General features: G+C 38.9%; 1 protein-coding gene across 2 annotated transcripts in view; it reads left to right on the top strand.

Moving 5' to 3' along the window:
• Unc-76 (fasciculation and elongation protein Unc-76) overlaps positions 1-17,228 on the top strand; it is a 528,078-nt gene that overhangs the window by 331,510 nt on the left and 179,340 nt on the right. For both annotated transcript variants that reach the window (XM_083114105.1, XM_083114104.1), the window contains exon 4: positions 6,249-6,696. In XM_083114105.1, the coding sequence (XP_082970231.1) occupies positions 6,353-6,696 (344 nt within the window). In that variant the 5' untranslated portion in view covers positions 6,249-6,352. The remainder of the gene's footprint in view (positions 1-6,248; positions 6,697-17,228) is intronic.

The raw sequence follows: 17,228 nt of genomic DNA, 5'->3' as shown, positions 1-17,228 counted from the left end.
ACACATATAATATTATTTCGGTTACAGGAATTTGTGATAATTGTTGATAATACAGATTGACATTGACATACGTTGTCGCAGGAATGCAATAATTTCGGATTGAAGCAATGTTTTTGAGGTGGTAGAACTGTTTTTGGGTGAAAACAATACTTACAAGCATAATTTCCCGATTGTTATCTTAGCACGCTCTGAAGTGTCAGGTGTCGCAGGTTCGAATCCTCAGCAAGAAATGGTTATTTCAATGTTCGTTGTTATTATTTTACTTACATAATTATAAAAATTAATAATTACATACACAAAGAAATAATAATTTTATTTCAATAATTCACCACGCATCGTCATCGTCACGATTATCCTATAAAGCGAAAGCCTTAAAGGTAGCAAAGGACGTAAAATATACAAAATAGTAGTGGGGTCAGAAATGAGATTTCTGTGCATTTAGCGAAACATGGGAGTGGGAGTAGTTAGGAAACAGATGAAGACTACATCTACTCTACATACGTCTTATTTGAAACGAAAATGTTTCGCGATTTGGGCAAATCTGGTTTCAAAAGAACTAAGATGGCAACATTAGTAGAACTGGACTTCTTGCAGGTTCCGAAGGAAATATTGGGGAAGGGCCGATGCTGAGAGGGGAGGGGGCAAGGAGAGTGCTTCACGTGTTACAAAAGTAAACAACGGTTTGTGGGAGGGACTGTGCAGTGGGAGTTTTGTGACTGGTGTCTTTCGTCTTTATGTTGTTTTCGGGCATTGTCAATTAATTTATGAAGCTTGCCCCGAGTTCCGAGGTGGCGGGTTCATCCTATCTGGACAGTGTGTGTAATCGTGCGATAGAAGATATTTTGAAGCAATCTTTCGGTTCGTTATTTTGCAGAAAACATCGAAATTGTGGCGAAAGGGAGGCCAAAGCCTATTTTTAACGATTTAAAAACCAAGTCGTCTGCTGGATATGACCGACATTTCAATGTTTCGTGGTATAATGACTATCCGTGGTTATGTGGATGTGTGCAGTTTTCTAAACTCTTTTGTTGGCCATGTACTCTATTTTCGGGTGAAAAAAAAAAAAAGGTGTCGAATTCAGATGTGGATAACATGGACCATGACCATGACGCACCCAAAAATTCAAATTCAAATGAAAAACTTCTCTTTATGACAGCATCATAGAAGTTTTTTGATTTGATTTGATTGATTTTGCTTCGCTTGTGCCACTTTTGGCTAATTTGCGAAGATGGGGATGAGTGATGATATGATTAAATTGATGAATAGACATCACAAACGCCCATGCCCAAGCTAGGTTTCGAACCCGGGATCCCAGCATCATATAACTATTTTCAAAGACGGATTGATCTGCTCTATAAGTAGCCTTCGATGTTTCTGTAAGTATCAAATTACGTATTATTGTGTCAACAACCAATGTTTGCGATTTCACTTTAGTCCTTATGTTAACATTTTTTTTTCTGATTAATAACTTTACCAAAATCTAGTATTGAATTGCATACGTACCAGATTAATATTATATGAACTACTTGGAAGACATTGGGGGGGGCATGAGGTGGGGAGGCGCCCAAGTCTCCCTTAAATGTCCTACTGATAACCGGTAACACTTTTAAAAATCCACGCCACGCCACTGGCATGATGGCATGTGCGGTAATTGCGCCGCAATAACGGGTCTTAGACGATTTGATTGATGTGTACAGTTTGAAGAAAGAAAAATGTAAAATGACCTTGTGTTGAGTCAACAGTTACTGCTAGGGCATCAAAAGAACCTTTTAATTGAATTTTTCTAAAATTTCTGAAGCTTACTATTGTACCGTAACTTTTTAAAGTAATACGAGTATTGTATCAATAAAAATAAAATGCAAAATGCAATAATCGTACTGTTTTGCTTCTTGTATAGCTGACTAATTAATATTTGTTTACTTAAGCGAGGAAATTTAATATTTTCAAATCTAAAAGGCCTAAAACTCAGTGTTTTTAAGTTGTTTTTTTTTTTTAATTTCCGGGGGAAGGCCTCCGGACCCCTTATAAACTAGGAGATATTCAATAACCCTCAGGTACATCATATGCTTCTCCCAGAGTCTGGCCCGCCCAAAGCAAAAGCTCAAACTCCGCCCATGTGCATAATATTCGAAACCTTTCATTGTAAAATAGAAAAAGCTCAGTTCATTCATGTTTCCTAACACAAACGTACAAAACTGTCTTGGCTCACAGAACCTTATCTTTAACATTTTGTCTGCTTGACTATGCGAACAGCGCACTCCCCCCCCCCACCTCTTCAAAACTGATTTGGTTTGATTTGATGTTTTAAGTCCAATTTATGCACAGTAAGGCTAATCGGGACTGGGCCTACAGTTTAAAGTGCACTATGTGCCTCCACCAGGTATCGAACCCGGGACCCCTTGATTAAAAGTCGATGACGCTACCACTGCGCCATCGGGGAGGCCTCTTCCAAACTGATTCTAAAGGCATAAGCGGTGATGCTTCATTTTAAACCCATCGCAGCGATTAGCCACAGTTAGGTAGAGAAACTGTACATAAAAACCATAACTAAAAATCAATAACAAGTCAATCAAATGAAACGATCACCCCATTTTTGTGTGAAGATATGTAGAAATGGCAGCTAAACTAAAAAATTGGGTCCCCCCTAAAAATTTCCATGACGCAGGCGCGTCATGAATCCCCCTGTGGGCACACCGAAGTTTTTAACAGCGATCTAGTGTCTCTCATACACTAGAAATATTGTGCGACCACCACTAATATAAGTGTATAACATGAAAACACGAACATTTAAGCCATTTTCGAATGCAGCAACACAGAATCGATATAAAGGTGATTATTTTTCAGGCGGTGATTGGGTTACAAAACTGGGGGGAGGGGGTAAGGAAAGTTTATTTTCTCTTTGTAGTGGTTTGGAGCAACTGTCCCCAGCCCCCATAATCGCCACCACTGTTATTTTGATTCTTTAGTGATCTTATTACAGACCAGTGCAATTTGGCCATATTTCGGAAGGGGCCTAGACTCCTTAAGCCTATGTCTGGCTACGCCAATGGGTGAAACAGCGAATTGCTTGGGAAATATATTTATGTGAGAACATATATCACTTCATAATGTAGATTTTTATAGCAGTTTTGGTCTCGCCCCGGTAACAACTCTAGAAGAGAGATAGACGAAGAATAGTTATTAGAAACATAGGCGTAACTTGGCGGGAGGAAGGGAGTGCACTCCCCCCAAATTTTTGAGTTTATTAAAATGTACAAGTTAGGGGACCTGAGGAGCAAAGTAATAAAGAGTAATATTTGTGATTTCACTACCATCACAGTTATTTAGCATATAATCCTGGACGCTGTTTCTATGGGATGGAAAACTTTTCGAGCCTCTCTCCCCAAAAGTTAATCGCCAGGTTTAATTCTGCCCACTCAAAATTAGGTCCAGTTTGATTCTGCCCACTCAAAATTAGGTCCAGTTTAAGTCTGCCCACTCAAAATTAGGTCCAGTTTAATTCTGCCCACTCAAAATTAGGTCCAGTTTAATTCTGCCCCTCAAAATTAGGCCCAGTTTAATTCTGCCCACTCAAAATTAGGTCCAGTTTAATTCTGCCCACTCAAAATTAGGTCCAGTTTAATTCTGCCCACTCAAAATTAGGTCCAGTTTAATTCTGCCCCTCAAAATTAGGCCCAGTTTAATTTTGCCCCCTCAAAATTAGGCCGTTTAATTCTGCCCCCTCAAAATTAGGTCCAGTTTAATTCTGCCCACGCAAAATTAGGTCCAGTTTAATTCTGCCCACTCGAAATTAGGTCCAGTTTGGTTCTGCCCAATCGAAATTAGGCCCAGTTTGGTTCTGCCCACTCAAATTTAGGCCCAGTTTGGTTCTGCCCACTCAAAATTAGGTCCAGTTTAATTCTGCCTACTCAAAATTAGGTCCAGTTTAATTCTGTCCCTCAAAATTAGGCCCAGTTTAATTCTGCCCCCTCAAAATTAGGCCGTTTAATTCTGCCCCCTCAAAATTAGGTCCAGTTTAATTCTGCCCACTCAAAATTAGGTCCAGTTTAATTCTGCCCCTGAAAATTAGGCCCAGTTTAATTCTGCCCACTCAAAATTAGGTCCAGTTTAATTCTGCCCACTCAAAATTAGGTCCAGTTTAATTCTGCCCCTCAAAATTAGGCCCAGTTTAATTCTGCCCCTCAAAATTAGGCCCAGTTTAATTTTGCCCCCTCAAAATTAGGCCGTTTAATTCTGCCCCTCAAAATTAGGTCCAGTTTAATTCTGCCCACGCAAAATTAGGTCCAGTTTAATTCTGCCCACTCGAAATTAGGTCCAGTTTAAGTCTGCCCACTGAAAATGAGGCCCAGTTTAATTCTGTCCACTCAAAATTAGGTCCAGTTTAATTTTATCCTCTCAAAATTAGGTCCAGTTTAATTCTGTCCACTCAAAATTAGGCCCAGTTTGATTCTGCCCCCTCAAAATTAGGCCCAGTTTGGTTCTGCCCACTCTAAATTAGGTCCACTTTAATTCTGCCCACTCGAAATTAGGTCCAGTTTAAGTCTGCCCCTCAAAATGAGGTCCAGTTTAATTTTGCCCCCTCAAAATTAGGCCCAGTTTAATTCTGCCCTCTCAAAATTAGGTCCAGTTTAATTCTACCCTCTCAAAATTAGGTCCCAAATTACGCCCATGATTAGAAATAATAATAATTAAAAAAACAGAGAGAGGGAGAGAGATAAAGAGAATGTACATATGTGTAATTATCAATATTTCCTGCCTATTCGCCTACCCGGACCTTAGGCGAGAGTTTTCTGTAGTTTTTATTCAGGTCATCCACGCTAATGCATAGGTCTATGCTCTAGGGATAGTTTGTAAGCATTCCTCAATCGCGTTCACCCCGATTTCCTTTTAACCTATCATGATTAACCGAAATGTGCGATGTAATCTATGTAGAAACAGGCATGTTTATGACGTTTTTAAATTAACGTACCAATTTTCTTACTACGTAAATGACAAACACGATACATAATTGCAGAGAAATTTCGGGAAGTAGGAGGTGAGATAATATTTCTTACTTTCAACCCTTCGTTCTCTCCCCTTAATATGTCTGCCTTTATTATTTTATATACATTCCAAGCTAAGCCAAAACAGTGTTTTCATCAAGAAGGTAAAAAATGTCAATATAAATGCCAATAATCTTTATTTTTATAGAATTACGCTCTTAATGAACACATGTATCATAAATAGAAGGAAAATAGCCTTTTTATGAAATGTAAATTAAAATACTCTTATATATATTGTTTTAACACGTTGGTTTCAATTATGTTTATATTTTATACAAAGAATTTACTACAAAGGTAGTAAAAATATACATAGCAATAGCAAATTTGTACAGTGGGATCCATGAGTATTACCGTGTAAATTGTCCATGACTATTTTCATTAATTTTTCTCTCACATCCTCTATGTTTTTAAGCGATGGATTTTTATGTATGCTGATGCAGAAGTTGTCAACAGCTTGTTTTGAGTTTTCTTTTAATTCTTGAAGCTCTAATTGGGACAAATCAAGTGCACGAACATGGTGATGGACAATTTGCACGGTAATACTCATGGATCCCACTGTACAGTAGAATGCTTAAATGCTGTATTTCCAGGCAAACTGTCTATCGCAATTTTCATTAAATTATTGTATTTTGTTCACAAAGGCAGATTCATGAATTGAAATAACCCGCAAATTAAATTGACATTCTCTGCACCATCATTAGTAGACATGTAGGATGCAAGGAAAAAGTGACACTAGCAGTGGACAATTTGCCACATTTGCTAAAATTACGTTTTCATTTGAAAATGTTCAATGAAATAGGTTTTACATAAATACACATGCTTAAACCGCAGTGCTTCAAGTGTTTAAGAGATTGATTTAAATTCTGTTAGCAGCGAAGAGGCATACACTCCACAAAACCTCCCTGGGTACGCTACTGCGACTGCAGCACTAAAATGTTGCGGTTGTAAAGTGCAATACGGTAAACTTTTTCACAACAGATTATCGCCACTCCTTATCAAACTGCCAGGATTCAACAGGTAAACAACACGATGTCATCGCTGCGTGCCAAGGTGTAATCTGCTTTCTGTATATAGTACGCTGGAAATACAATGCTAATGTTCTGTTGCGTTTTATGTACTGTAGAATTACGGTTTACTTGTGTAATAATAGTGTTTCATCTTTCTCTTGACCGCGGCCTTTACGCCACTCTCTTTCGTACATTTCAGATCAATAAGCGAGCGAGTTTCGCCGCAACCAGCAGACGACGCTTCGATCGCTGCCTGAGTCTCGTTCACGTTGAGCGCGAGAGATCGCGAGACTAGCAGCCAGAATGAGGGATACAAGCAAGATGGCTGAGCTCAAGTTTGAAGCTCCTCTAGCCCAGTTCGAATCGGAGGAATGGGTGGATTTCAGTGACTTCCAAAGTTCACAGGACGCGAGGAACTCAAACAAGGACATAAAACCCGTCAAGGAATCGAACGCGAATGCTGTGCCCGAACATGCCACGGAAACTATCACCGATAACTTCACGGAGACGTTCTCGGGTTCGCTGGAAGACCTCGTCAACACGTTCGACGATAAGATAACCAAGTGCTTCTGTAACTTCGACGAGAGCGTGGAAAAGCTGGCCCCCGTGCAAGTGAGGACACAAGAGGAGATCATGAACGAGTGTCAGTAAGTACCAGTTTTTTTAAAAATTAATTTCAGTGAACATTTTTCCCCCCTTGCACACAATCGTTCCTGTTTTGTTTACAAGTGTGCTTGTCAATAGCGTTTGTATTCATTGATTTTTCGCTGCCCACTCGACAAAATCACACCGAAATAACAATTTACATGTGTTTTAAGAACCTACAAGCTTAGTGAACAAAAAATATATTATAATAAGAGAAATAACGTGCACACACCCTGGTGTTTTAATAACGTTGGACTATTCCGGACTTGATATTTTGACTTCGTATAATTAGGACACATGCATATTTCACTTAAATTAATTTCAGTGGACATTATTTCCCCTTGCACACAAACGTACGTGTTTTGTTTACAAGTGTGCTTGACCAATGTCATTGGCGTTTGTATTTATTGATTTTTCGCTGCCCACTCGATAAAATCACACGGTAATACCAATTCACATGCTGTTTTAAGAATCTACAAGCTTAGTGAACAACAAATATAGTAAAAATAAGCGTAACATGTACACACCCTGGTGTCTTAGTAATATTGGACTATTCCGTACGAGATATTTTGACCTCGTATAATTAGGACAAATACATTTGATCTTTGCTAACATGATTTATTTGATAGCTGTCGTAACGCATAATTTAAACAGGTTTTTTTTCATGTACTGTTAACTGCTGGAAGCAAGGTCATTCTGCTAGGGTCAATACAGCGCAGTGTGCGTTTGACAGGTGCGTAGTAAGAATGACCGTGTAGCGGAAGTTGAACACAGCTGTTCGTTATTTCGTCATCGAAATTGAAATGCACGTGCCAAGTCGTAGAAACTAATGAATCAGATACGTTTTACGCTCATAGCTTTAAACTTCCCAGTTGACGTAATGTCACGCAGAAGCAACTGTCAGTTAAAAAGTAAACAACAATGGCCTATTTACAGTCTGATGCTAATATGCTTTGTGCACGAGAGTATGGTACACTTTTTCTTCATGTGCAATGTGTACAGTAGTGTTTGCACATTCATTCTCAACTTAAAGGCGTTCTTACGTTATTGTAAAGAGGCACTAAATATCCTGTTCCTTATATACAGTATGTTTCCTTACTTTTGTTGACAGCAATTAATGTTTTCTATCCTTGGATTCGATTTTATCTGTGTAGGCTTGGCCGTGCCAAGAGAAGTTTAACGAATGCAGACGTTGTTGTACCCACAATGATAAACATTTTGCATTAATTGTATACATTATCCGAGAACGTAAAATGTGGGCAACGCTACAATGCTCAGAAATGTCCTTAAAATGATGTGTATGTTTTAGCAGATGATCTACATATAGCCTATACATTGCGAACATATTTTCAAAATTTTAAGAGTTTATATGTAATTAAATAATTAAATCTAAAGAATCCAACTCTTAATGAAAATTGTTATGGCCATGAGAGTTAATATATCGAGTGTTTATAAATTTGTTATTGTTTAACTGTAACCTCGAAGTCATCCGTCAAGTCGACTTTCAATATCTCCACCGAAATTACCGGGTTCAAGACTCGACGTACGCACGGGTGTTCTTTGTGAGTGTCGCTTCATTAATTCCATCTAATAATCACTAGTCGTCGCGATTAGTCAAAAAGGTGGAAGAAAAGCGAAGTGACATAACAAAAATACAAATACGTTTGTACTAACAATAGATATTAAAAATGTTGGTATCTTTCAGCGACCGAAAGCTGAACCCTTCCTTTTCGTTCCATTGAAATGGTCATGTGTTTTAGGTTAATTGCGTGAGACACGAGAATTTGGGGGGGGGGGACTGAAACAAGCAAGCGTACCTATCAAAAAATTCGAAGTGAAGCCTAGTAGTTTTAAAAAAATTAATAACCAAACAGGGATGTGTGAATGATAACGACGAGTTATTTCCCATATAATGTTTGTCAGTGTTTAATCTAGTTGAAATGATATGAATATATCGTCTCCACAATAATCGCTCAATATGTAGTGAAGATGCATTGTGATATCAAATTTTAAGTCATTTTATCCCATCTTAAGATAAGACTAAACATTTTTTTTCATTACAACCCCAATGAAATTCGATAGACTCATGTTTCAAGAACTTTCATTTTTATTACACATGGTAGTGTTGTGAAGGTATTTATTGGATGACCTCTCTAAAAATTCCGTTTTCCTCACCATTCGTGCCCATAATTGAGTATGGAAACTGAAAAATAGAAATTAATAGTAAGGAACAATAGTCAATACATTTGAAACATTGTTTTGCTATTGTACTTTGTTTATTTCTAAGTACTGCATATCTTCAGCTTAATTTAGTTTTAAAAAAGAAAATTATTATTCAGGGATGGTAGCTATAAGATCCATAGATAGTGTTTTGCAAGGATCGGCACTCCTGATTAAGGTTCTAGTTAATTGTTATACAACGGCATTGATATGTAGAATATTACCAAGCAAAATGTCCTTCACCATAATTATTTGTTTTGGGCAATGAGATCTTCAGCAATCGAAATGAAACGTCAAACAAGCTGCTGACAACCTCTGAACCAGCATATATAAAAATTCAGACTTTTAAAACAGGTAGTATGCAAGAGATAAATTAATGTAAATAGTTGTGGACAATTTGCTGAGCAATCCTTGTGATATCCCACTGTATGCCCACAAGAAAATCTCCTTTTGCCGCAAGTACTAATAAAACGTCATCAAGCGGTATTAGTTTTAAGAACATTGCAATAATGTTATTGAAAAGATATGTCCTGACCATGCCTTTATGACGTGTTCATCATTTTCCTTAATCACCCGAGCGTTCATGTTCATTTGTACCATTTTGTGCATGAACCTCAGTGATGACTAAATAGGAAGCTTGTTCTGCGCTGCACACATGCCCGATTTCTTGCTCACTTTCCATGTCACGTCATAGTCGTCCTATGAGAACTAGGCAGTGTGTGTCCACATTCCTCTTCAGAACTAAGATCCGGGAAGGGGATAAGTGAAGCAGTTGAACTTTAGTTGAGCCAGGCTTTCCCGCGGTCATCTCAATTTAATAGGCTAGTCCTACATTTCAGTGGCTTGTTTAGCTGTTCATTTCAGGGGGGGGGGGGTTTCCAGAACCTTTCAGTTGTACAATCATAATATAATGACATTTTATAAAATTAGAATTTCGTCAATACGATGTGATTGCTAAAGGTATTTTCTACTGTTACGGCGGCCGATCCTAATGCTAGCAAGGGCGTGGGGAGCGGGAAAGCGACCAATCCAGCAGGATAAGAAACGCAGCAGCCAGTAGAACGAGGTTCACGTGGTACTTCTTCCCGCTGCGTCGTAACTTCGGCGCCACCGCTGTTGTCTGCTTCGTCTGCGGCGTAATCCCCACTTCCCTTGCCAGACCTAGGATCGGCCGCCCTAAGAGTAGATAAGACCTATAGTGGAACGTTTCTTGGGTGAGGAGGGGGTGTCAAACTACTGGCTAGTGTGCTAATTCATACTCTGTTGATTTGTATTTAGACACACACACCCTTCGATTTTCATATGGCAATGCTTATTATGGATCACGGGCATTTCAAGCGGGGTGATAGAGTGGCGACGCGTCACTCAATAATTCAGAAACATGTATTAGTCCTCCATACTTCTATTTTACGTCGTTTTCTTGTTTCCTTAGCCTCCTGACATCGAGGCGAATTAAGTTCAGATAGTATTTTACGAATGCTGTATACGTAGTAGTATACAGCGGACGGGAAAGAATGTAGTATTAGATGAATTGTCGATTACCGTTTCTCATTAATCTTTTTTAAGCAATGCCGGATAGAACGAATGAACTGTTTCAGTATCACCGTGATTTCATTCCTTACAACATAGGATGCAGAATATGCACAATTTGCCTGCTTCTATATTAGCCCCCGGGTGTACATCCAAAGGCAGAAGTATTAAGAAGCGAATTGTCCATCACCATTTTCATTCAGTCTAACTAACTAACTCTCTAGCCTTCTTAAAACCCTAAGGTTTATGGCTGCAGCAACACAAGCCTTCCATCTGTCCCTATCCTGGGCAAGATCAATCCAATGTTTTCCATCCTTACCGATTTCCTTTAGGTTCATCTCAACTTTATCCCTCCATCTTGGTCCTACAGGTCTCTTACCATCAGGCTTCCCAACAAGAATCCTGTAAACTCCTCTTTCCTCTCCCATTCGTGCCACATGGCCTGCCCACCTAAGTCTTCTTGATTTAATCATTCTAACAATATCTGGACATGAATACAAATTATGTAGTTCTAAATGATGTAACCTTCTCCACTCACCTGTCTCCTCATCCCTTTTAGGACCAAATATTTTTCTAAGGATTTTATTTTCTCTTTCAATGTAAGGGACCGAGTTTCACATCCATATAATAGTATAGGCAAAATTACTGTTTTGTATATTTTAACTTCTTAGATATTATACGAGAAGATAAAAGTTTATGAAGAGAAAAGTAACATGCATTACTAAATTCAATATGTTTTCCACAATGCGATGATAGTGAATTGAAATAAAAAAATTAATAAGTAGATTCCAGCATCTGCTTTGCATCAAAAGAATTACATTCCTTTAAATAGCGCAGGATGTAGAATAGAAAAGATAAAAAATAGCGAAGAAGAGTTCGTTCACTATTACTTTTGCCGCTGACTGTACATGCATTGCAATACTTCGTCAAAGATTGTTGAAGGTCAATTTATGTTCAGATAGGCTTATAGGGAATGGATCTACAATTTAAAGTAAAATCTGAACCACCATGCAATGTAAATCCGCCGGGGATCGAACCCGGGACCAGTACGTACATTTCAAGTTAGTTCAGTATTACTTTCGCCTTCAAAGTTTTCACAACTTGGACCCACTAGAAGAAAACCTTGGTTACGCACGCACAGTGATATGCGACATAACTGCAACCCATATGCTACGGCAAACGCTATATTCAAATCTTGTTTCATGTATCTACATAACTACCAGTGGCGTGCCCAAGAGGATAACCCCCCCTTGGCCCAGTTTTCCTAAAAAAAAAGAACGTCAATGGTAGAAAAATATGACAAAATGATGGCTCACTACCAAGAAAAAGTATACATAACCCCTCCCTTTCGAAAATCCTGAGCACGTCACTGATAACTACATCTGTATGAAATGAGGAGGTGGAGTCATTATAAACAATGTTGTATTTTATACATTGTTGCTTTCGATGCAGTGCAGTGTGTGATGTAAAACAAGCTAGCGAAGGAACGCATCCTGTAAGCGCATTGTTCTTCCTCGTTCAACCTTTTATCTTGTGTCACGAGAGCTCTTCAAGAACGTGTATTACGGCCCATTGGAGATGCTTGGAATTGTAAATTGGTGGTGGTGTAACGCTGCCAGGATGAATAGCGTGGCGTCAAATTGCATTCGTGAAGGACGATAATGAATAACCTGTCTCTCTGACTTGCCAGTTAATTTTTTATTGTTTCAGCCCTGATTGCTGGGGTCTGTAATTCGGAAATGTTTACAGAGGTTGCTAGTTCGCATCGTTGGGATGATATCGAGAGGAGTCGGGGGTTTATGCATACTTTTGCATTTAGGAAGGTGAAGGGTGGTTTGATTTAAATCACATTAAATAAATAATGTAAACAATAATGTACATAAGGATTTTGTAGATATGAGAATCGCTTTTGGTGAAAGTACATTAATCTCTTAATATTTTAATGGTGATTATTAGGCTCTGAGAAAGGAAACAAAATATATATACTGATGGGGTGTAGCTCATACGAAAGAATGTGTTATATGCAAACTGTAAACACACTTAAATTTACCTTGATTTAAAATTCAATAATGTTTATAGGCAAAAACAGCAAACATTTTGTGTAGACTATATAATATATTAATGTTAAACCATAGTGCCATAATCATTAAGCTGTAAATAAACATGACAGCTGATATTTTGCGAACTATCATAAAAAAATTGCCAAAATTCAGCTACAAACACTTCAAAAATATTTTAAGTTGCAAATATATGGTACATGCAGAATGTTTCATTTTCACTGGAAGAAAAGTCACTGAAATTATTATAGTTTCGCACTAAATAAAACATTTTCAAAGTAGGTCATATATACAGTATTTGCTTTAATCAAACTTCAAATATTTCACAGGGCCGTTTTCTATAAAAGAAATATATCTATATATATATGCCGTGCTAAAAAACATACAAGCAATTTTAAGCCTGTTTTTTAAAATAAAAATTTCTCCTGTGAATGTGTGAGTCAAAATTTGGGGACGGGGGTGTGTGTAAGGGTAGATTTCGAGTCAAAATAACCATAACTTGAGCCTTGTGAGAAATTGTAGTGTCGTGTGAAGGAAATATTGGCGGGTGTTAGGGACGTGTGGAAAAATCACCGGGTCTTGTTTCCAAATTTGAGACAACGCGTCTACTATGTTTTAAATAATCAAGAAGAGAATGGAACAAGATATTTCAAGACTCGCAGACACTTAGAATGTGACAGAACGTCTAAAATCGAGACGAGACTCCTATTGCGGAGACTGAAAACAGGAAGTGGCTGTACTTTGTTTTTTTTCAATTGTTTTTGTATGCGCGAGACGACAGTGAGATTTCAGTTTATGGCCAAATAGTTAATTGCATAAGGATTTACAATTTAAAGTGGGATTGAACCGCAGTTTCCCTACAATCATTCCATGGGCTCTTTGTATGGCTGCATAGACATGGAAGATACCAAGTAGATGATTGCCTTTGGCATATATTAACTTCATTCTGTTAATTTCCACAATTTAGAAGTGATAATGGCTTTTCATTGACTTTGACCGGAAACTCTCATTAATGGATCCGGCAGAGTTTCTAGCAGCACATTCCCCTACATGAAACCAACAAAATACGAGGCTGTTTTATTGTAGACAAAGTCATCCAGTATAAGCAATCGCAACTTTGTATTGAAGCGGATCTCCTATAGGAGCAAACCTTATAAACTTTCCCTGCATGCCATTTCTAAGGTTTCTTTTGTCTTTCTTCCTCGTGTGAAGAGATGGCAACATTTTCTTCCGTGCTTTGTTTAGTTCCCATCAAGCATGTAGGTATGTCGGCCCTATTTTGTTATTTTAGCACAGGAAACTTGGCTTCATTAATTTCAGTCTGTGGTGGGTGGAATGCAGGAGTAATAGACTGTAGCCACTTAGTAGGCTCTTAGTGTTGATGGCCTCTTTGGATGGTAGCGATAAAGTGGAAAGAGGAAGAAGACAAAATGGTCTTCCTGCATCAAAGGCCTTCTGAAGATCATTCTTGAGCTTATAGAACGTGCAGATAGAAGGGGGACGATTTATTTCTAGGGCTGAGCCATATTTATTTATCTTTCAATTTTGGGGAATTACAGTTCCACTAGATGACGCTACCAATTCGTAGATAGAAAAATGTGCCACTTCGTCGTCATGCTTGTTCGAGAATGGTGTTTTTGTTCAAAATAACGTTTATATTTTCTCTGCAAATGCGGCTACAAGTACATACTGGACAATGTTTACTTCATAATTCGAAATTTAACTGATTGCTTAAACTTCTTGCAGGAATGTTGTATACACTTTCAACTAGATCTACACTGTTACAAATTCAAATATTGACAAATTAATACCAGATATAAGTAACTCTTCCTGGGATTCTGCCTGCAGCGTCAACATGTTGTAAAGCGACGCAGTTTTGTTTCTGTTTACACTCGTCCCGAGCTCGATACCCGGTGCGGGCACTGTACTTGTTCAGGCTCAACTTTAAGCTGTCTCGGTTAGACGTTCTGTGCATAATGTTGATTTAAACAACTACATTCCTGGACATACAGGGTTTGATGGATTTACTTTATTTTACTTCGCTTTTTGTGCCACTTTTGGCTAATTTGCGAAGATGGGGATGAGTGGTCATATGATGAAATTGGTGAATGGACACACAAACGTCCAGGCCAGGATTCGAAACCGGGATCCCTGTCGTCGTAGCGCGATGTGCTAACCACTCCGTCACGGCGGTCCGCTGGAGATACAGGGACAGGATGGAGCGTTCTCTCCAGAAATTAGTCCTAGAGTGATAACATGCTGAAGACAAACCATTCACGAGATGAGAGTATACTCTGTCCCTACAATTTCTGGAGCAAGCGAACAAGAGCATGTCTCTGCGCAAGCTGAGAGGCAGCGAGTGCATGAATAGGAATATTCGGCTGCAGCTACCAGCTGTTCGCAGTAGCGTGTTCTGCTTTGCTCCGCCCACTCGCTGCGCGGCCTTGCTCCACACATTCCCGGGACAGACTATACCTCCAGTAGAAATAGTGTCGGGTTGATACTTTACAATCTCGTGTTGAAGAAGGTCTGTCTCGTTCACGTCTCGAATGTGGAAATATATAATAGTATAAAAACATATTCATGTTTACTTTATTTTACTTCGCTTTTCTGCCACTCGCGAAGATGAAGATGAATGATGTGATAAGATGAAATAGATAAGAGGATAATCACAAACTCATATGGACAGCACACATAGCAAAAGTTCCACAGATGATTATACCGGCTGCGAATACAGACACCAGAAACTCTTATGTTTCCAAAATACAGTCTAGGATGTACCAATTGAACTATTTTTTATCGCCATCCTCTTCCCCATGGTTGCATAGTGGATTCACCAAATTTCAGAGTTCTACGATGCCTCAAACAGGCTACAGAGGGCTCTGAGTTGGGTAACTTTAATTCTAGCCACCCGGTATTTCGTGGAAGAGATGTTGACATTTGGGTGGGTTCAGAAAGGTTCGTCCTTTACATCCCCACATATTCAGGGTGTTACAGCGCAAACCTCCACAGCATGTCATTGAGGGGAAACAACTTTTCTCAGTGACATTTTCCTGCTTAGGCCCTCGTTTCGACGCTCGGTCGAAAAACAGCAAATTTATCCTGAATGTATGCAACAACGCCGTACATGTTCAGAGTTGCCACTAGTGAATTAACTTTACAATTACGATGACTTTTCTATAAATAATATTTGGATACTCATTTGGCTTGTGTGAATAAGTAGCATAGACGTTTGCAGGATTTTTTCAGGGAATGGCAAGCATGGTATTTTTTTTCTTAAGGTACTGCACTTCCAGAAACACTTATTCAGATTGAAGCTATCATATTCCTGGAACATCCTTCCAATAATTAACATAAATTACTGTGAATGAAATGAAATATATGTGTGTAATATGTAAGTCTATGGTAACATCCATTCTCCGGACGCCCATGATAAGCAGATTAGTAATTTTGATTTTGAAGCATCCTTATTTTGAAGTCTCATCTGGGTATGGGGGTGTAAGGTGTGACCCTTTCCAGACACACTCAAATGTTAACCTCACTTCCCTGCACCACATTGTGCAGACTAAAGAGGCACTGGTGCCTGGACCTGCAGCCAGGATAATCCTCGTGTCGTGTTGATCCTATATCTTGTCCTTTCATCCAGCTCGTCATCACTCATCCTTATCTTCGCGATTTGCCAAAAGTGGCAGAAAAGCAAAGTAAAATAAACTGAACAGATCCATGGATCATCTGCGTATAGAGTTCGGAGGTTTTAATCCAAGTGTTGTATCTCCTCATATTTCAATAAATAAGCTAACGAACTACATTTTAAATGTTATTCTCATTATCTTTCCAGTGGCAATTGAGCACTTAGATCATTAGGGGATGAAACCTTTATTCTTTGTGGTCGAGTCTTGCCGCGTGTGCCTAATTCTCTTCTTTCCTCCCCTACTTCTCGACAGCATGTTTTTCGTTTAGCATTAGGATGATGTATGATAACAATGCATTTATGTAACGCGGGCCCACCGGTTGACGTTTGCATCATCTGCATAACGGTATCGTTTGTCGCCGCTCCCGAAGCACTATGAATATTTAATGAGTCGTAGCACGCCGGAATAACCTAACGGTAGTCCGAACACGTAAGCCTAGCGAAAATATCAAGTGCAAAGTTTCTAAAGTTTGGACAGGAACCGCAGTAGCCCTTTTAAGGGCCAATTGAACCTCCAGCTTTTGTCTAGAGCTTTTAAAATTAGTTTCGAAGTTTCTTAATTTTCCACATATGGAGCTTGCATGGGAAAGCAGTGGCGGATAAGACGTGCTTTATCTCTCAGGAATAAAAGGGGGTGGGGGAAGATTACTTTATCTGTCACCATGGGAGTCCGAAGATAAATTTCCAACGGGAGACAAAATCGAAAAGTTAACTGAGATTGTCGAAGAGAGGGAAGGGAAATAAAGACCTGGCAGAGAGAAAGAAATAGGGAAGCGTGAAAGACAGAAATAATGAAATGGAGAAGCTAGAGAGAAAGAGAAGCAAGAGAGGAGAGAAAGAGAGAGAAGCAAGAGATGAGAGAAAGAGAAACTAGAGAGGAGAGAAAGAAAGAGAAACTAGAGAAGAGACAAAGAAAGAGAGAGGGAGAGAGGAAAGAAAGAAAGAGAGGAGATAGAGAGAGAAAGAAAAAAGAAATAGAGAAACTAGAGAGAAGAGAAAGAAAGAGATACAGATACTTGAGAGAAGAGAAAGAAAG

Source organism: Lepisma saccharinum, chromosome 28 (genome assembly GCF_977018435.1).
Source record: "Lepisma saccharinum chromosome 28, izLepSacc3.1, whole genome shotgun sequence".
Taxonomy (NCBI): domain Eukaryota; kingdom Metazoa; phylum Arthropoda; class Insecta; order Zygentoma; family Lepismatidae; genus Lepisma; species Lepisma saccharinum.
The sequence above is the reverse complement of the archived record's forward strand: the minus strand, read 5'-3'. Positions and strand labels throughout refer to the sequence as shown.